This window comes from Pelophylax lessonae (genome assembly GCF_965119305.1).
Source record: "Pelophylax lessonae genome assembly, chromosome: 2".
NCBI classification, from domain to species: domain Eukaryota; kingdom Metazoa; phylum Chordata; class Amphibia; order Anura; family Ranidae; genus Pelophylax; species Pelophylax lessonae.
In genome coordinates this window covers 702,084,783-702,105,662 of record NC_138769.1, presented here as the reverse complement: position 1 = coordinate 702,105,662, position 20,880 = coordinate 702,084,783, and the positions used below count along the sequence as shown (strand labels likewise).

General features: G+C 45.9%; 1 protein-coding gene across 2 annotated transcripts in view; it reads right to left on the bottom strand.

Annotated features, from left to right (window-relative positions):
• Positions 1-20,880, bottom strand: part of UVRAG (UV radiation resistance associated) — a 205,103-nt gene that overhangs the window by 96,652 nt on the left and 87,571 nt on the right. For both annotated transcript variants that reach the window (XM_082245635.1, XM_082245634.1), the window contains exons 7-8: positions 6,005-6,110; positions 551-677 (exon numbers count right to left, since the gene is read on the bottom strand). In XM_082245635.1, the coding sequence (XP_082101761.1) occupies positions 551-677; positions 6,005-6,110 (233 nt within the window). The remainder of the gene's footprint in view (positions 1-550; positions 678-6,004; positions 6,111-20,880) is intronic.

Sequence of the window (20,880 nt, the reverse complement as noted above, 5' to 3'; positions counted from 1 at the left end):
CGATCCGTCAAATCTGGACGGATGGAAACCCTATTTTCCATCTGTCCCGCGGATCGGATGAGAACGGACCAACGGTCCGTTCCCATCCAATTCCCCCCATAGAGATGCATGGGGAACTGACCGCTGTGTCTCCGCACACAGCCCGGAGACACAGCTGTCATCCTCCTGCTCAGCGGGGGAATCGGCGGATCGATCCCTCACTGAGAACAACGGAGTGTGTGAAAGGGGCCTTAGTGTCAGGAAAACCTGTCAGAAGTGATTCATGCTGATAGCAGTGGAACGAAGCAGCAGAAAGAAATTACACTTAGTTCTTTTGTTTGAGACAAATTCACACTATAGAGTTATATGCTTTGTTCATATTTCATATTGGAGGTTTGAAACCACTATAAACACAGTTGCTAATTATTAATGTAGTGTATTAGTGGCTCATTGAGGGCTTTCACTTGCTCCCCACACTATAGCTTGCTCAGTGCAATTGCTAGGCTCACTGACCAATAGAGTGCAAAAGACAAAAAAAAAAAAAAAAAACAAACACAATATATTTACTTACATCTAATGTTCAGTGCATTACGCTCCTTATGTAATAGATCCCCCTCTCGGCCCAAAGCTTTTTTTTGCCTCTCCAGTTCATCCTGGAGGACCAGTATCTTCAGACGTAAACACTCGCTCTCTTTTTTCTAAGGGAAGATCAAAGCACTTAGCCTTAGAAGATGGAGACAACAGACAGATGACACTTTTTTTTTTTAATTTCATATTTTTGTACGGTCCCTTTGTACATTGAAAAATATAAAAAACAAAAAGTCGAAGTTTTAAAACTATTGAAAATGTAATTCTGAAATTACATTAACATATTAAAAGCTTACAGGAAATTCTAATGATTGAGTTTACAAATTCTTTAAGGCCTCGTTTATACTTGTGGAGGGGCGGTAAAACCCCAAGGTTGAGCCGCATTGTTATTGCCCCAAATTAATGCCCTGATCCCCCCCGTGGTAGCTGCAATAGGAATTTTGCCTGTCATATGGCTATTGCGGTCACAAGAGAGGTTTACATTCATTCTGACCACAATAAAAGTGAATAAAAAAATAAAAAATTTAAGCTACAGTGTAAAAAGAAATAGAAAATAAATAAATTTCAAGTGCCCCCCGTCCAAAGGCAAACGCATACGCCGGTCCCGAGTGCACGCAAACAGCAATCGTCCCAAATATATGAAGTATCACCACGAACATCAGATCGTGGGCAGTAATTCTAGCATCAGACCTCATGTGTAAATCCAATGTGGCAGCCAGCAAAGGCTTTTAAAGCGGCACCTATGGATAGTAAAACGAATGTAGTTGGGCGCCGTTTGCACAGGCGTACGCAATTTTAAAGCATGACATGTTTGGTATCTATTTACTTGGTGTAACATCTTTTATAGCAAAACTTTGGTTATATTTTGTGTTTTTTGCATCCAAATGTAAAAAAATGTATTTAAAAAAAAATAAAAATTTGTGTTTGAAAAACTGCTGCACAAATACCGTGCGACAAAAAATAAAAAAAAAATTGGGGAGGCCCACAAATTTGAGGGTCCCCGCTTTAAAAAACAAAAAACATACATGCATATTATATATATTGTACTCTCTGTAAAATCCATTTTTCTGAGTTCATGGACTGACACAGCGCTCCATAAATCCCAACTATAGGGTTATATCACCTTCTGCGGGAGTACTACTAGAAAGAAAAAAAAAAAAAAACGTGGCTACGCCCATGGGCTGTCCTTAGCTGGTCTATAACCCCCTCTCTGCGATAGGTATTCAGATTAGTAGCAGGCAGTATTAGAAGTCTTAAAAACTACATAGAGGGGGTGGGTGCTGTGTTCGTCGATGAAGAGAAATGGATTTTACGGTGAGTACAAAAATCTCATTTGTCTTTAGTTCAACATACACACAGCGCTCCATAAATCATAACTATAGGGATGTTCAAAAGCAGTGCCAAAAGCAAAATGAGGGGTGGGGAAAATAACTTAAGGCCTAACAAGAGCCCTAACTGGGTCACAGGAGCCCAATCTGAAATAAAAATGTAAAGAGAAAAACACCCCTCAAGAGGGAACAGCCCTTCTTGAAATGCAGCTTGCAAAACCTTGCGGCCAAAAGAAGCATCCACAGATGCCAAAATATCTACTCTGTAGAATTTCGTGAAAGTATGCAACGAGGACCAAGTAGCCACCTTGCAAGCTGGAAATACGCTTGATGACGGAAGGCCCAAAAAGTACTAAGCCCCCGAGTAGAATGCGCCGTGACAGGGAAAGGAGGAACCTGACTTTTAAAGCGGTAGTATTCCGCTTTTTGACACTTTTACCTACAGGTAGGCCTATAATAAGGCTTACCTGTAGGTACAATTAATATCTCCTTAACCGGCGCGGTTTAGGAGATATTTGCAGTGCATGCAGCCGCTCACGCGAGGGGCGCATGCGCTCTGAAGGTCCGGGGGGGGGACCTTCAGTTTTCCTTGCCGGGAGCTTGCGCGTGAGTGACGTCATCGCGGCTCCGGTTCACAGCGCCGGAGCCGCCGAACCCGGAAGAGACGCCGAGGGATCATGGCAGCGCCCGCAGCGATGTCCGGGGGTCCGTGTCGGGGCTTCGTTCTAAGGTAAGTAATACATAATCAGCTAGTATGCGATGTATACCCGCTGATTATGCCTTTGTCTTGCAGGTTTTTTTTTTTTTTTTCGGGTTTACAACCGCTTTAACTGAAAAGGCCTGAGTCACCGTCTGTGTGATCCATCTAGAGATGGTAGCGGAAGAAGCGGCCAGCCCTTTCCCTGGTCCTGGTGTAACCACAAAAAGGGAGTCTGACCTCCGAAAGGACTCCGTAGCTGCCAGATACACCCGAATCACATCCAAGGTATGAAAAGAAATTTTCTTGGGATAAGCCGGCTTGGGGCACAAGGAAAGCAACACATTTTTCAAATGGCAGTCAGAAACCACTTTGGGCAGGAATGACAGACAGGGACGAAGAACTTCTTTATCTCTATGGACCACTAAATACGGAGTACGACAGGATAATGATGCCAACTCCGATACCCTGTGGGCCGAGGTAATAGCCACCAAGAATGTCACCTTCTGGGACAACGTAGGCAAGGGAATCTTCCAAATTTTCTCAAATGGAGGTTTCTGGAGAACCGAGAGCACCAAGTTTAAATCCCTTGATGGCAAAATAGACCGTACAGGTGGAGCCACATGTCGAATCCCCTGAATGAAGGTACGATCTAAAAAGAGTGAGGGGCTAGGGGGTCACTGAAAGAAGACTGCCAAGGCAGACACCTGGTCCTTGATGGTACTTAAGGCCAATTTATGCTCAACGCCCCGTTGAAGTAAGGCCAAAACCTGAGCCACAGAAAGGGAGCGAGGATGAGCGCCAATCGACTCAAACCAAGAACTGTATGCTTTCCACGTAGGATGGTATATCTTGCTAGAAGTCGACTTTTTCGCCTTCAACATATTAGGGATCACTGATCCAGATAAAACTCTATCCCTCAGTACCTGACTTTCAATAGCTAAGCCAATAAACCAGTGACTGTAAATCAGGATGGTAGATCAGCCTTCGAGGCAACTGATCCTCTGAGAGGTAGCCCCCAGGGGGAGGTTTAGGGCCACCAGAATGATTGGAAGACCCTCACCCTTGATTCTTTGCAGGAACAGTTGCTTGAGCCGAGGATGATACTGGCCTTTCAGTGCCCCTAGGATGTCTGCGGCATCTACCAGAGGAACCCGTGACCTTGCCACGAACCTTGGTATTCTCCTGTGGAGCCAAACTTGCTGGAGCTGCATACAGGACTGTGCAAACAGAACTGTCTTAAAGGTAAACACCACCAGACCCAGAATCTGTATACAAGTCGGGAGAGAGAACTGTCTGTGTGCAGCAGCCGACAACTCACGGTCTGTGTTTCCTGAAGTTTGACCAGAAAAGGACCACCCTTGGTCAACATTAAATCCAGAATCAGACCCAGGTGATTCAATTTTCTGGACAGGGATAGGGGGGGACCTTGGGTAGTTCGGATGTCACCGGAACCTTTGCAGGAATTATATCTGCACAAGGAGACTCGGGGCCTAATAATCCCAAAATGGACAAACTCTGCCCCTCTTCTTTTGTAACCCTAAAAAGGATCATTTCGTGGATCCCCTTGACGCTCGCGAAGGAGGTCCACGGGGCCGGAAACCAGCAAAGATGTTCTCCCCACCCTAGTTATGGGTGAAGGCAGACCTTCATGCTGAAGGGGTCTTGTCTGTGGGTCCAGAGAAGCCAGCTCTAGGCTTACCAGACCAAGGTTGCATGGAACCTCCCGGGGAAGACTTGAAAGATCTATTTCCATTATCTGCAGTCCAAGAGGTTCAAAATAATTTTTTACAGGCCGAGGAGGAGGGCTTCTGGCTTCTTCCCTTTCCTAGACTGTGGCAGGAAGGTTATCTTCTCCCCCGTGAGACCCTTAATGATGTCATACAGAGAAGCCCCAAACAGGCGATCGCCTTGAAAGGGCAGATCAATGAGAGCTTTCTTGGACTGGACTTGGTCCGCAGACCAATTCTTTAGCCACAGCACGTGCCTAATCACCACCGCTGAAACCGAGAGCTTGGACAGCATGGGAGTTCCATGCTGCATCACATATAAACTGCAGCCCCTGGACCAACTGGTCCGCCAGATCAACATAAGCAGTGGGAACCTGCTAATTCCCCAGACCCTGGCACAAAAGTCTGGCCCATTAGGGTCTGAGACACCAGGGCCGAGTCCAAGACTGATAGCATTGCCGAACCAGCCAAAATAAACATGCTGCGCGCCGCAGCCAGGTTTTTAAAGGATGAGGATTCCTCTACTGGGATCATGGTTGCTTTAGTCAACCTGGAAAACAGGAACAGAGAGCGACAGGGACCCCCAAGGACTCACCACCACCAGTCTGAGGTGCGCAAAAACTCAGACCCTGCAATATCCTGGGAAGAAGAGGACGAGCCCAGGCATCACCACGCGGCTCTGGCAGTCTCCAGCATCTCTGCCAGACTAAGGGAAAATGGCAGCCTTGAAGTCATGGACTACAAAAACATGGCCCACAGCCGGAGACCAAGCAAAACCAAGGGAAAATGATTGCTGTGATGTCGTAGACTACCCAAACATGGCCGCTAGCTGTGCCAAACGCTCAATGCAAACTGTCAGGATTCTCCCTGCGCCCTCTGCACCGGGACCCCAAGGTACTGCATTCCACACTGCTCATGGCAGGACATACACTCAGGGGACTCCACTGTGCCCTCTACTCTGGGACCACAAAGGTACTGAACTTCATACTGCTCGGGACAGGACATACACCCAGGGGTCTACGCTGTGCCCTCTGCAGAGGGACCCTCACAAGACTTCAGGAACTGCACCCCATACTGCTAAGGCAGGACATACATCACCCCCAGAGCTCTACAGAGAATGGGGATGTAGCGGAGACAGCCAGGGGCCTTCACTGCGCAAACTGCATATTGGGACCCCCACCAGACTCCAGGTCCAGGGACAAACACGGGTGGGGGGGGGGCTGGGGGGTCTTCTAAGAAATTTTCTAGAGAAAAATACTGATTGTTACATGTAAACAAAAAGTGCCAGAAAAAGCTTGATCTTCCAAGTGGTTATGCAAATATCAAAATTCCCTGATGGGTAGATATCAGTCTAAAGGAGTGCAGACCACCCTGCGTAACGCCCGCTCATGATGCTTAGCCCCAATGATTGAAAGAACCAAAATCCAATGAATGAAAGGGACAGTTAGGCTGAGGAGGAATGAACTAGATGCTGGACATCATCTAGCCAGGAAACTAGGTGGGATCTATATGACCTGCTGCAGCTTCTAATGCACAATGTGAGAATCTCACAGTGTGCAGTGAAATCAGAGTAAGCTATTTCAGTACAGGAGAGGAGTCTGAACAACTGTGCAAGACTGAAGGGAAGGCCGAAGTTCTGCTTAATAGTAAAGTTGGCATTAAGAGCCCAGGATAATTCTCACCAGGTTGTTGTTTGATGAAGAAAGACGTAATTTCTCTTCAATCTCCGTTCCAATTTTTTGAACTGTCACTTGGGTCTGCTTGATTGCACACTGGGCCCGATGAAGCCTGTAGGAGGAAAACAGTATAAAATATAACAGGGGAAGTGGACACTATCCAGCCTATATTGATTTCATTTTTTCTGCTCATATACTTCATGTTTGCTTCATAACTAGTTCAACTATTCTACGTTGGCAGGGCACCCGGACTTCTCAACACAAAAGCAAAACCACGTCAAAACATCTTCCAAACACACAATAAAGAGACCTTAGATTTTGTTAAAATAATTCCCAACAAAAAAGGTAGGAGACTTTCAGCCTGAAACCTGATCCACAAAATTCTATAAGGTAGCATAAAATGGATTTTCAGATTTACATATTAGAAGGAATATTTTATAAAATAAATCTCAGTTCATCATACAAACTCAATTCTGCAGCCTTTTGGCGAACAGAATCCATACTAGCACGTTTAATCAATCAACAAGAAAAAATGTCACGCACAGCAAGGGCTGTACAAATCAACCCAGAACACCGGAGCCAGTCAGTCCGACCCAAGAGCCAGGAAATTGATAACAATAGCAAAGGCCACAAACATTTTGGAAGCTGCCATTATCAAACTGACTACTTTGCTTCTGAGATCTGTCCCGTTCCAAATGAAAAAAAACATGACGTTTAGGGAGTAAACCCTAACAACGAACTTCTATTTGCTCCCCTATGGTCTGGTATATACACTATATTGTTAAAAGTATTGGGATGCCTGCCTTTACACGCACATGAACTTTAATAGCATCCCAGTCTTAGTCTGTAGGGTTCAATATTGAGTTGGCCCACCCTTTGCAGCTATAACAGCTTCAACTCTTCTGGGAAGGCTGTCCACAAGGTTTAGGAGTGTCTATGGGAATGTGTGACCATTCATCCAGAAGAGCATTTTGGAGGTCAGGCACTGATGTTAGATAAGGTGGCCTTGGCTGAGTGTCTCTGCTCTAATTCATCCCAAAGGTGTTCTATCGGGTTGAGGTTAGGACTCTGTGCAGGACAGTCAAGTTCCTCCACCCCAAACTCGCCCATCCATGTCTTTATGGACCTTGCTTTGTGCACTGGTGTGCAGTCATGTTGGAACAGAAAGGAGCCATCCCCAAACTGTTCCCACAAAGTTGGGAGCGTGAATATGTCCAAAATGTCTTGGTATGCTGACACCTTAACCACTTACTGACCGCCCACCGCAGATGTACGTCATCACTTTGATGCTAAATACCGGGATTATGGCAGCAGATAGCTGCCATAACCCCAGTATTTTTAACGGCGGGCGATCAGCTTTCAGGTAAGGGTGGTCCCAGCGGTAGATTTGTCGTGGGATCACCCTTACAGTGCGGCGGAAGAGGTGCCCCCCCCCTCCTGCCGCGTCCCGGCCGTTTTCCCCGCTTACCGGACCCGCCGGCAACGGGGAAAGTGATCTGGTCCTGGATCCTCTTACACAGGAAGTCGAGTGAGGGCAAGATGGCCCTCACTCGACTCTATGGTCTTGGTGGACCGGAGCGACGTCAAACGTCGTTGCATAGCAACCGGCTTAAAGAGCCGATTTTTTTTAAACCATTTTTTTCCCCTTCTTTTCTAGTGTACTTGTGAGATCTGAGGACTTTTTGACCCCAGATCTCACAATAAAGAGGTCCTGTCATGGCTATTTCTATTAAAAGGAATGTTTACATTCCTTGTAATAGGAATAAAAATGATCAAATTTTAATTTTTTTTTAAAAACTGTAAAAATCAAAAATAATAAAGTAAATTGGGGGGGGGGGGGGAATAAAGCACCCTGTCCCTGTTAGCTTGCACACAGAAGCGAACGCATACGCAAGTCCCGTCCACATATGTAAACGGTGTTCAAACCACAAGTGAGGTATCTCCACGATCGTTAGAGTGAGAGCAATAATTTGAGTCCTAGACCTCCTCTGTAACTCTGAGCAGGTAACCTACAGACATTTTTAAAGTGTCGCCTATGAGGATTTTTAAGTACCAAAATTTGTCACCATTCCGTGAGCGTGCGCAATTTTGAAGCATGACATGTTGGGTATCCATTTACTCGGCGTAACATTATCTTTCACATTTTGGAAAAAAATTGGGCTAACTTTACTGTTTTCTTATTTTTTAATTCAAAAAAGTTAATTTTTTCCAAACAAATTGCGTTTGGAAGACCGCTGCGCAAACACGGTGCGATAAAAAATATTGCAACGATCTCCATTTTATTCTATAGGGTCTCAGAAAACAAAAATACAATGATTGGGGGTTCCAAGTAGTTTTCTAGCAAAAAAAAAAAAAAAAAGATTTTAGCTTGTAAACACCAAGTGTCAAAAATAGGCCTGGTCTTAAAGTGGTTAAGAGGTCCCTTCACTGGAACTAAGGCGCAAAGCCCAAACCCTGAAAAATGTGATTTTTGTATTACCGTAAAATCCATTTCTCTGATGTTCATTGACTGACAGCTTCTGATCGTCTTAACCATTGGGTAATACTGCCCCCTACAGGAATAGAACACTAGGCAGAAATAAAGCTCCACTATGCCTATGGGAAATCCCAGGGGGAATACTCCCACTCTCCGCTATAGGCAATTGGTTTTGTTACAAGCAGTGTCAGAAGAAATCCAACTCCAAAGAGGGGTGCTGTGTCTGTTTATGAGAAATTAATTTTACAGTAAGACAAAAATCCCATTTGCGCTATCATTCATTGACGGACACAGCTCCTAACCTTCTTAATCATTGGGACGTCCCAAAGCAGTGTTAAACATGAGGGGTGGGAACAGCAGAAAAAATTCCCCAAGGGTAAACCATAGCCAGCCAGGTAACATGGAACTCAGCCAAGAACAACTGGAGCTCATCTGAAAAAAACAAAAAAAACAAACAATACACCCTCAAAGAGGACCAGGTCCTCTAAACAGCAGCCTGCAAAACCTTGCGGCCAAAGAACGCATCCGCAGATGCCAACACATCCACTTTATAAAATTTTGAAGGTGTGCAGAGACGACCAGGTAGCCACCTTGCAAACCTGCATCACTGACGCCTGATGATGGAAGGCCCAGGAAGGCACTAAGCACCCTAGTAGAGTGTGCCATAACAGGAAACGGAGGAACCTGAACCTTAAATAAATAGGCTTGAAACTCTGTCTGTCTGATCCATCTGGAAATGGTCGCAGCAGAAGCTGACAACCCCTTCTGAGGTCTGTCCGTGAGCACAAATAAATAGTGAGTCTGACTTCCTAAAAGACTCTGTGCCAGGTACACCCTAATTGCCCAAACCACATCCAAGGAATGAAAGGCAATTTCCTTAGGATGTTTTAGCCTGGGACACAGGGAAGGCAACACAATTTCTTCACTCAAATGAAAATCATAGACAACCTTTGGAAGGAACGATGGACAGGGGCGAAGAACCACCATCTCTCTGTGAACCACCAAGTAAGGTGAATGACAAGACAACGCCGCCAGCTCTGACACCCTGCACGCAGAGGTGATTGCCACCAAAAAGGCCACCTTCTGGAATAAACGTAAGCAAGTGAACCCTCTAAGGTTTTCAAAAGAAAGTTTCTGAAAGGACTGAAAGCACCAAATTGAGGTCCCAAGGCGGCAATGGAGACCACACCGGAGGGGCCAAGTGTCTAACTCCTTGGATAAAAGTACACACTAAGGAAAGTGTGGGCAATGGTCGTTGAAAGAAGACCGCCAAGGCCAAGACCTGGCTCTTGATGGTACTGAAGGCCAGGCGCTACTCAATCCCCTGTTGGAGGAAAGTCAAGATCCAAGCCACCGAAAAGGAGCGAGGATGAACCCCAAGAGACTCGCACCACGCAATGTACGACTTCCATGTACAATGGCAGATCTTCCTGGTGGTAGATTTTCTAGCTTTAAAAGCATAGGAATCACTGAATCAGACAAACCTCTCTTTCAGCACTTGGCTTTAAACAGGCAAGCCGTTAAAGCCAGCGACTGTAAAGCAGGATGGAAGATTGGCCCTTGGGACCAGCCATATCAGATCGTCATACCAAGACCGGCGAGGCCAGCCTGGAGCCACTAAGATGACCGGAATCCCTTCTGCCTCGATCCTGCGCAGAAGTCTTGGCAGAAGCTTGAGGCATAAATCAATTACTGACCCCATGGGTCCACACGAAAAAGGTGCATGGACCTTTTTTTGGCCACACTGGAATCGGATTGCGATTCAGCCAACTTCACCGCGTTTTGAAAACCATTTTTGGGTTGCCGTTAAAGTGGGTCTAAAGGCAGGTTTTCATCTTAATGCATTCTGCACATTAAGATGAAAAAAACCTTTTGTGTGAGGCAGCCACCCTAAAAGTTACCCGAGTCCCATCTCAATCCCGCGATGTTGCACAAGAGCCTTGGATGTCTGGGACTCTCCCTCATAAGCTGAGACAGCAGTGGGCGCCACTGGCTCCTGCTGCTGTTCATAAAAGTCAGTGAGCCAATGAGGAAAGAGATGGGCCGTGGCCAAGCCACGGCGCTGTGTCTGAATAGACACACACAGGCTCGGCTCGGGAGCCCCCATAGCAAGCCGCTTGCTGTGGGGGCACTGGGCAGAAGAGAGGGGGCCAGGAGCGCTGGCGAGGGACCGGTGAAGAGGAGGATCTGGGCTGCTCTGTGTAAAACGATTGCATAGAGCAGATAAGCAGGTAAAACACAAGACTTGAATATGTTAACTTAGCATTGACACCCGCGGTGGTTCGCATGGACGGAGTGCGATTGTGATGTGGTATGGGAAACGCACAAGATTCACTGCGAAGCCGCACTGCATCAATGTGGACCAGAACTAAAAGGACGCAGATTTAATGACATTCCAGATGTCAGTGATGATTTGGGGAGCCATGTCATCTGCTGGTGTTGGTCCACTGTGTTTTATCAAATCCAAAGTCAGTGTAGCCCTCTACCAGGAAATTCTAGAGCACTTCATGCTTCCCTCTGCTGACCAGCTTTATGGAGATGCTGATTTAGTTTTCCAGCAGGACTTCGTACCTGCCCACACTGCCAAAACTACCAATAACTGGTTTAATGATCATGGTATCACTGTACTTGATTGGCCAGCAAACTCACCTGACCTAAACACCATAAAGAATCTGTGGGGTATTGTCAAGAGGAAGATGAGACACCAGACCCAACAATGCAGACAAGCTGAAGGCCCCTATGAAAGCAACCTGGGCTTCCATAACACCTCAGCAGTGCCACAGGCTGATCGCCTCCATGCCACGCCGCATTGATGCAGAAATGCATGCAAAAGGAGCCCCGACCAAGTATGAAGTGCATACTATACTGTACATGGACAGACTTTTTAGTAAGCCAAAATCTCTGTATTAAAAATCTTTTTATTGGTCTTATGTAATATTCTAATTTTCTGAGATACTGAATTCTGGGTTTTCACTAACTGCAAGCCATAATCATCAAAATTAAAAGAAAGAAATGTGTGAAATATATCGCTCTGTGTAAAGCATCTATATAAAAGAGGAGTTTCACTTTTTGAATTGAATTACTAAAACAAAATCAACTTTTTGATAACATTCAAATTTTTTGAGATGCACCTGTAGTAATGCAACCTGCCAAAAAAAAGATACACTAAACAGTTGTGCACATTGTGCAGAAAGATGGAGGTTTCAAGACTGCAGGTGATAACTGGTTTATTCATCTTGTATCCCCTTTAGGGTTTACTTGCTAAACAGCGCACAATATTACACAGCAGTAGGTCTCATAACAAGCTGGAATTCTCTTTAAAACCACCCAGACACTGATCTGATTATGATCCTATTTAACGGGTAAACCTAGCCCCCGATCTATTATCCGAGTCGGGTTTGTTAGCATTTTTCAGTAACGCTGTCTAGACAGAAAAGAATCACAATTTCAGGTGTGAAAGGGACTTGCATAATAGCAAGCTGACAGAAAGCAAGCTATGACACCTCGTGCTTTCATCAGTACTAAATGAAGGTGTAAAAGGATTCGGATATGACTGAAAGAGGAAACATTAAACATTTATGCTTATAAAACTATTACAGCGGGTGAATTTGTAAACCGTTTGTACGTGGAACTGAAAAACTGGGCCTATTTGTTAACCAGTAGACGCTCTGAAATTTTGAAGAGAAAAACGTCAGTTCATCTGTGTTATGGTGGCCATACATGCGTCAATGATCAATCTCTTCCAATAGGAATCTAGGATCTATAGCCAACAACTCATTTGATCAATATACCATACACAGGGAAATGGATTTTGATCAATAGTTATGATGATTGCATTTTTAACTAACAATCGTAAGTTTACAGATGGGGAAGAAGTGCTTTCCCGATGCTAGACTACCCCACTCAGTATAATAACTAAAGCAAAATTTGATAAAATATTTACTTTAGTAATATCAAAAATATCTAAAATTCAATCCAACACATAATTTTTTCATATATAAATCATACAAGAGTACAATGCAATACATTCAAAGAAAAATGAATAACCCTTCCACCAAACCCAAGCTTAACCTCTCCCATAGACACACTGTGATGACAGTGTGGCCATGTACATGTCGGAGGGCAATACTATGCTGACGCATTTTGCTTGTGTAGCTTCTTCAGGGGATATTGAATGAAGAGGGATCACAATTATGATTTCAAAAGGGGTAGTGGATACTTGCCTAATCCTGGATTGTTGATCTACCAGGACGTCTGGGACTGCGAATAATACAGTGTTTCTCAACTCCGGTCCTCAGGGCACACTAACAGGCCAGGTTTGCAAGAAAACTGAAATACATCACAGGTGATATCATTTGCTGATCAGTGATTGCAGTATTCTAGTCTGCATCTTCCCAAGGTAATATTCATAATCTGGCCTGTTAGTGTGCCCTGAGGACCGGAGTTGAGAAACACTGGAATAATACATGGCTCTCAGCGAAGAAAAGATTTGGGGTCTCTTTGACCTCAGATCTCTCAATAAAGAGGACCAGTCATTCCCTTTTCTATTATTTCTATTGTAAGAGATGTTTACATTCCTTGTAATAGGAATAAAAGTGATAAAAAAAAAATAGAGGGATATTTGCCTAATCCCGGATTGTTGACCTACCAGGACTTCCGGGACTGCCAATTATATATAAGCGAGCAGGGTAGGGTGTGGTAACATTTAACATAGTAGGAGAAAGGGAAGCGGTCCACCCAAATCCAAGTGTCCAACCCAATTGAGGAAGGAAAAGATTTTAGGTATGCATCACAGCGCCGGAGCCGCCGAACCCGGAAGAGACGCCGAGGGATCATGTCCGCTCCCAAAGCGGTGTCCGGGGGTCTATGATGGGGCTTCGTTCTAAGGTAAGGGTTTCATAATGAGCTAGTATGCGATGCATACTAGCTCATTATGCCTTTTTCTTGCAGGGTCTTTTTTTTTTTTTTCCTCAGAGTATACTACCGCTTTAAATGGTTAATGGTGACGAGCTGGCGATCTATTTTATACCTTGGTTGCTCTCATGTTTTTGCGTTACACCCTAATTTGCAGCAAGGCTGTGATTACATTTGACCTCAGTTACACTGTTTTAGCTATTACTATGTACGGTAATACATCTAGTAACAATTTATCCTGTTTCTGATTTCAGCAAAGTGCACAGATCTGATTCAGAGGATTACATTTGTTTTCGTTTTTGTTTTTTTTTCTGCTGTTGAATCCGTGCTTTGCCAATAAAGACCTCCACTGATGTAGAATACTTGCTTCATGTTCGCTTGCCGACTGCTTCGTTCAACCGCTGGGAGTAAAAGCAAAGCCCTGCGTGGCCTACAAATTGATGAACTCATAGCTCACATAGTGATATGGTCTCAACTGCGAGTGCATCAATTAGCTCTATACCCATGGAACAAAAGACTAAGGACCAAGAGAGGTCCAAAAAAATGGATTTTTGTAAGAACTTACCGTAAAATCCTTTTCTCTTAAGCTCATTGACAGACGTAGTCTTCTTGATTCTCAAGAGCTGGGTTATGTTGTCTCCACAGGAGTAGGACTAGGCAGAATGACAAAACGTTCTGGCTCCACCCTAGGGGGCAGTCCCTGAGGGTATATCCTCCCTCTCTCTGCTACAGGGAATCAGTTCTGTTTAAAGCAGTACAGAGAAATTAACCCAACCCAACTCAATGATAGAGGGGTGGGTACTACGTCTGTCAATGAGCTTAAGAGAAAAGGATTTTACGGTAAGTTCTTACAAAAATCCATTTTTCTCTATCGCTCATTGACAGACGTAGTCTTCTTGATTCTCAAGAGCTGGGACATCCAGAAGCAGTGCCACAAATGAGGGGTGGGATTGACAAAATCAAATCCAATCTAGTAGGCCCAACCGGTGCCAAACTAGAAGTTTTAAAGGCTCATTATAAACAAAGAATGAGACAAAGAAAAAATTTTCCAACGGAAAAAAACCCTCGAGGTAGACCACTGGTCTCCTCAAATTGCGGCCTGCAAAACCTTGCGGCCAAATGAGGCATCAGACGATGCCATTACATCAACTTTATAATGTTTAGAGAAGGTATGCACCGACGACCAGGTAGCCGCCTTGCACACCTGGACCACTGACGCCTGATGGCGAAAGGCCCATGACGCACTAAGTGCCCGAGTGGAGTGCGCCTTAACAGGGAACGGGGGCTCCCGACCCTTAATAGAATAAGCCTGTACTACCGTCTGTCTGATCCATCTGGAAATGGTCGCGGCAGATGCAGGCAACCCCTTTTTGGGTCCATCTGGGATCACAAAAAGTGAATCCGTCTTGCGAAACGAGTCTGTCGTTTTCAAGTATACCCTGATCGCCCGGACCACATCCAAGGAGTGCAAAGCAAATTCCCGAGGATGACTGGGCTTAGGACACAGGGAAGGTAATACAATTTCTTCATTCAGATGAAATTCTGAAACTACTTTTGGTAGGAAGGATGGATTCGGACGAAGAACCACCTTATCTCTATGAACCACCAGATATGGTGAACGACAAGATAATGCGGCCAGTTCTGACACCCTGCGTGCAGAAGTAATAGCCACCAAGAAGGCCACCTTCTGGGACAACGTGGGTAGAGGAATCTCCCTAATATCTTCAAAGGGAGGTTTCTGAAGAACCGACAACACTAAATTAAGATCCCAGGGGGGTAACGGCGCGTGCACTGACGGAGCCAGATGTCGCACCCCCTGGATGAAATTCCGCACCAAGGAATGAGTAGCCAAAGGCTTCTGAAAGAAGATGGCTAATGCTGAGACCTGACCCTTGATAGTACTCAAGGCCAGTTTCTGCTCAACCCCTTGTTGCAGAAAAGCCAATATTCGACTAATCGAATAAGACCGAGGACGGAACCCCAAAGGTTCACACCATGCAATGTAGGACTTCCATGTGCGATGATAAATCTTTCTGGAAGTCGCTTTCCTTGCTTCAACTAGAGTAGGAATAACTGAAGCTGACAAACCTTTGTCCTTCAGCACCTGGGTCTCAATAGCCAGGCCGTTAAAGCCAGCGATCGTAAAGCAGGATGGAAGATCGGTCCCTGAGACAGTAGATCCTCCCTGAGAGGAAGTCTCCATGGGACGTCCGCCACCAGTCTGACCATGTCGGCGTACCAAGCTCGACAAGGCCAGTCCGGAGCTACCAGGATTACTGGGATTCCTTCCTCCTCTACCCTGCGAAGAAGTCTTGGCAGTAACGCGAGAGGAGGGAAGGCATATATTAGCTGGTATTGCCCCCACGGGGCGATCAGTGCGTCTGCGGTTTCTGCTAGAGGATCGCGGGAGCGAGCTACGAATCTCTGAACTTTCCTGTTGAATCGTGATGCCAACAGATCCACATCCGGTGTGCCCCACCGTAGGCACAACTGGTGGAAAACGTCTGGATGGAGGGACCATTCCCCCTGATCCAGGGTCTGACGGCTGAGATAATCTGCCTGCCAATTCTCCACCCCCGGAATGAACACCGCAGAGATTGCTGGAACAAATCGTTCCGCCCAGCGAAGAATGCAAGCCACTTCTTTGGCCGCTCGGACACTCTTGGTGCCCCCCTGATGATTGACATAAGCCACGGCCGTGGCATTGTCCGACTGGATCCGAACCGGGCTGCCCTGGAGCTGCTCGGTCCAGTGAATCAGACAAAGTCTGATCGCTCTCAGTTCCAATACATTTATCGGTAATCTGGATTCTTCCGGGGACCAAAGTCCCTGGACAGATAACTGACCAAGAATTCCTCCCCATCCGGATAGACTGGCATCCGTGGTCACTATCGTCCAATATATTGGCAGAAATGACTTTCCCTGGCTGAGCATTGGAGACCGAAGCCACCAAACCAGAGACTCTCTGGTCTGTTTGCTCAATCGTATCTGATTGTCCAGGGATTCCGGATTGCTGAAGAATTCGGGTATGGGACTGGGCAAATGGGACTGCTTCGAATGAAGCCACCATCAACCCCAGAACCCTCATGCACGTCCGAAGGGAAGACCAGCTGTTGGACAGTAACAACTGGACTGCTGATTGAATCTTTCAAAGTTTCCCTACCGGAAGGAAAACTCTCGTCCTGACTGTGTCTAGAATTAGACCCAGATATTCGAGCCTCTGGGTGGGAATCAGAAATGACTTTTGCTGGTTCACCAGCCACCCGAATTCCTGTAAAGAAACCATAGTAATTTCTATGTTTTGTAGCAAGGTCTGAGGAGATTCTGCATGAAGCAGAAGATCGTCTAGGTAACCTAGAATCGATATACCTCTTTGGCGCAGAAGTGCCAACATAGGGGCCAACACCTTTGTGAAGACCCGCGGAGCCGTGGCGAGACCGAAAGGTAACGCCACAAACTGATAGTGGTTCTCCTCTACGGAAAAGCGTAGAAAACGCTGATGTCCTGCGAAAATGGGAATGTGAAGATAGGCGTCCTAGATGTCTATGGACGCTAGGACATCCCCTGGATGCAGGAAGGCTGCTACCGTGCGAATCGACTCCATTCTGAATCTTCTTATGTTGACGAAAGAATTGAGCGCTCTTAAGTCCAGAATTGGACGCACTTTGCCCTCTTTCCTGGGTACTGTAAACAGGTTTGAATAAAACCCTTGAAACCGTTCTGTCCAAGGAACGTGGACTACCACTCCTTGTTGTAGTAAATCTGTGACTGCTCTCCGCAGATCTTCTAGACGATCCGGAGATAGTCGGATATTGGAAGGGAAGAATCGTGCCGGTGGGAGAGATCGAAACTCGATCTTGTACCCTGACTTTATGCCTTCGCAAACCCATTTGTCCGGGATTCTGGAAAGCCATGGATCCGGGAACCGGCGAAGACGTCCCCCCACCCCAGTTATGGGTGGGGGCGCACCTTCAGGCTTTGGATGGTTTATCTTCGGGTCTGGAGGGGGCGGGCTTTTGCTTGCCCGACCACCGACCCCTGACGCCTCCTGCAGGAGCTTTGGAGGACTTAGTTTTTTCACCCGCTGGACGAAAAAACCTCTTGTGAGCAGAAAAAGAAGGCCCTCGTCTTTGACGAGTTCCTTTACCCTTAAAATTTTGCGGTAAAAAGGTGCTTTTTCCACCGGTGAGATCCTTAATGATCTCATCTAAGTTGGCTCCAAATAGACGCTCTCCTGAAAAGGGGATATTAGCCAATGCTTTTTTGGAACCTTGGTCGGCTATCCAACCTTTTAGCCACAGTGTACGCCTGAGAACCACTGCTGAGACTGATGCTCGCGCCATTAATGGAGTGGCGTCTAACGCCGCATCACATACAAACTGTAACCCCTGTATCATTTGTTCCAACAAATCTGATACCACCTGAGGGACTTCTTCTAAGTCCCGGCGTAACCACTTGGTCCATTCAGTTACAGCCTGCGAAACCAGACCAATAGCAATTATTGGCCTGAAAGCTGATCCAATCAAGGAAAACATGGTGCGAGACATAGCTTCTATCTTGCGATCCACTGGATCTTTAAAAGACGGAGCGTCTTCTAAAGGAATAACCGTGGCTTTATTCAATCTAGCAATAGGTGAATCCACCACAGGTGGTTCTGTCCATTTCTTAATAAGGGTTTCCTCAAACGGATAACGCCTGTCCATGCGTTTGGAAATATTAAAAGTGCGTTTTGGCAGACGCCATTCTTCATCGATTGGATTGCCAAAACATTTGGGCAATGGAAAAACCTTTGCCACTTTGATGCGCTTTTTAGTCCCAAAAGGGATCTCAGTTTCAGCTATTTCTGATGGAATACCCTGTAACCTTAAAGTCTCTTGAACAGATACAATGAGTGCGTTTACCAACGCTTCCTCTCGGGCTATGGCAGATGCCGAAACATCCTCCTCACTGTCTGAAGAGACAGGACCCGAGACACCAATACCAGATGAAGTACCTGCAACTGCAGAAATAGGCTCAGAGTCTGAATCCGAGGTTTCAGATAATAAGGGGTTAGGCGGGGGTCGCTTTCTTGCGCCCTGTCTCTGACAAGCCACTTCCACCCGGGACACAAAAGTTTCCATAATAGCTGACAAAGATTCAATTGTCAATGGGGTGCTGGAGGATCCCGCAGACCCCTCGAGGGGATCCGGAGGAGATACATGAGTGGCAGGGTCCATGTTAATACAGGACACTTTGCCAGCAATAAACAAAAAAAAACCTTTTTTTTTTTTTTTTTTGTGTGTCTCCCCCTAGCGCAATAGCGCCCCTCAGAGTACCTGCTTCTCGATCCCAGAGAGAGAGAGAGGGACCCCCAAGGCTCACCAACCGATGCAGTGCAGTTTCCAACAAACTGCAGCCAGCGTCTGTCTTACACAGACTGGAAGGAGCTGTTTGCTTTTTCCCGGGCAGAAGGCGTGGCTCCGCCCCCTGTGTACGCCTTCCGGCGTTCCCAGCCCTCCACGAGGAAGCTGGGCTCACAAAACATGGCCGCCCCCATAGAAGAGACATAAGACTCCAAAAACATGGCGGCCGGCGTGACCTGAGGACATATATGTATTCGGTCTACGGCAAAATGGCGGCGGACCGCCGATATAGTCTTCCCAGCACATCCACCTGCACTCTGCTGAGAGGTGACATATGGATCTACAGAGATACACTGCACATAAGGTAGGATAATACCTCCTATGTCTGCTGTAATGTTACAGTCTGCTGGGTAGAGTGTTAGCTCTTGAACCAAGTCCACTTCCCACAAACACATGCTGTATTACAAGGGGGACTTGTAAGTGTCAGATATATACTGACCATATATGGAGGGGCCCATAATATATACTGCCTCATAAATGAGGAAAAAAAGGGAACGTTTTACTCACCATACCGAACCGACAGGCACCCTCTCTTCATAATACCCTCTCCACCGGGGTGGGGGTTTGTGGACGCCTCGACTCTCTGGTCCTGGCGTCCAAGCGAGCTTTAACTCGCAAAGTCAGTCCCTTTACTGGGACTCCGTCGCGGCCGACTCAGCGCACTGGTCTGCACGCGTCTTTTAGGCAGAAACCGGGGTGACCACTGGATCTCACATCCAGCCCGTCGCCCGGCCCCGCATACTTACTTGAATATGTCGCGGCCGACCAAGCGCAATGCCTGGTCTGCACGCGCTCGTAGGCCGGCTGGGGTGACCACAAGTGTCGCCCAGTCCGGCATTTTTGCTTGAAGATCTCACAGGAAAAAAACACTGGAGAAAACTACCTAAAAAATGTCTTTTTCTTAAAGAAAAAAAGTCTTGCCAGGACCAAAAGATCCCAGCAAGGAGCTTAGGTCCTTACTCCTGACTAGACAGAAAAAAACTGATTCCCTGTAGCAGAGAGAGGGAGGATATACCCTCAGGGACTGCCCCCTAGGGTGGAGCCAGAACGTTTTGTCATTCTGCCTAGTCCTACTCCTGCGGAGACAACATAACCCAGCTCTTGAGAATCAAGAAGACTACGTCTGTCAATGAGCGATAGAGAAAAGCGGGACTATATCGGTTATAGAGATACAAACACAACACCACTATATAAAAAACAATCATTTTATTGTACAAAAGGATAAAACACAATTATGACATCACATAACACACATATAAAGACTAAAAGAGTAGTACATAGGTCCGTGTGTGTAAAGATTACTTGAAATCGATAACAAAATACCACACCAACGGATCCCAATGTATATGCAGTCTAACGGTCCCTGGATAAGCCAACGCGTTTCGCAATTAATGCTTCATCAGGGCATTACAAAGACCAAGTAGATGCTGCACTCACACTACTGCATCCATGGAGCCATGAGATCCAAAGGAAAGAGCCAATAGAAACATCCTGTTACAGAGATATCCTAACCATACCGCCCAAAATATGGATAGAATAAATCCCACCTTGCCGCACAGTGTCTCCAATGTATGCTGTCTCTATACCCAAAAGGAACCAGCAATTTATTTTTTTTGGCTCTGGGTGCTGAAAGGAACAGAATGGGATCGAAACAAAGATTTATACTGCTAGGGATGGACAGATTGATGTGAACCTTATGAACTGAAGACCAACCCCAGCCTAAAACGGCACTAAAATGATATCCTTATTCTCCAAAACCAATCCATACACATCCACATAATAGCCCAGTAATCTATTTCTTATGAAATTATAGATCGACATGGGCTTTTGAGGCACAACCCAAGACATTAATTAACCAGTTCTGGACCAGAAGGATTTACCCCCTTAATGACCAGGTCATTTTTTGCAATACGGCACTGCGTTACTTTACTGACAATTGCGCAGTTGTGCGACGCTGTGCCTAAATAAAATTGATGTCCTTTATTCCCCACAAATAGAGCTTTCTTTTGGTGGTATTTGATCACCTCTGATTTTTTAAATTTTTTTGCGCTATAAAACAAAAAAGGAGCGACAATTTAAAAAAAAAATAA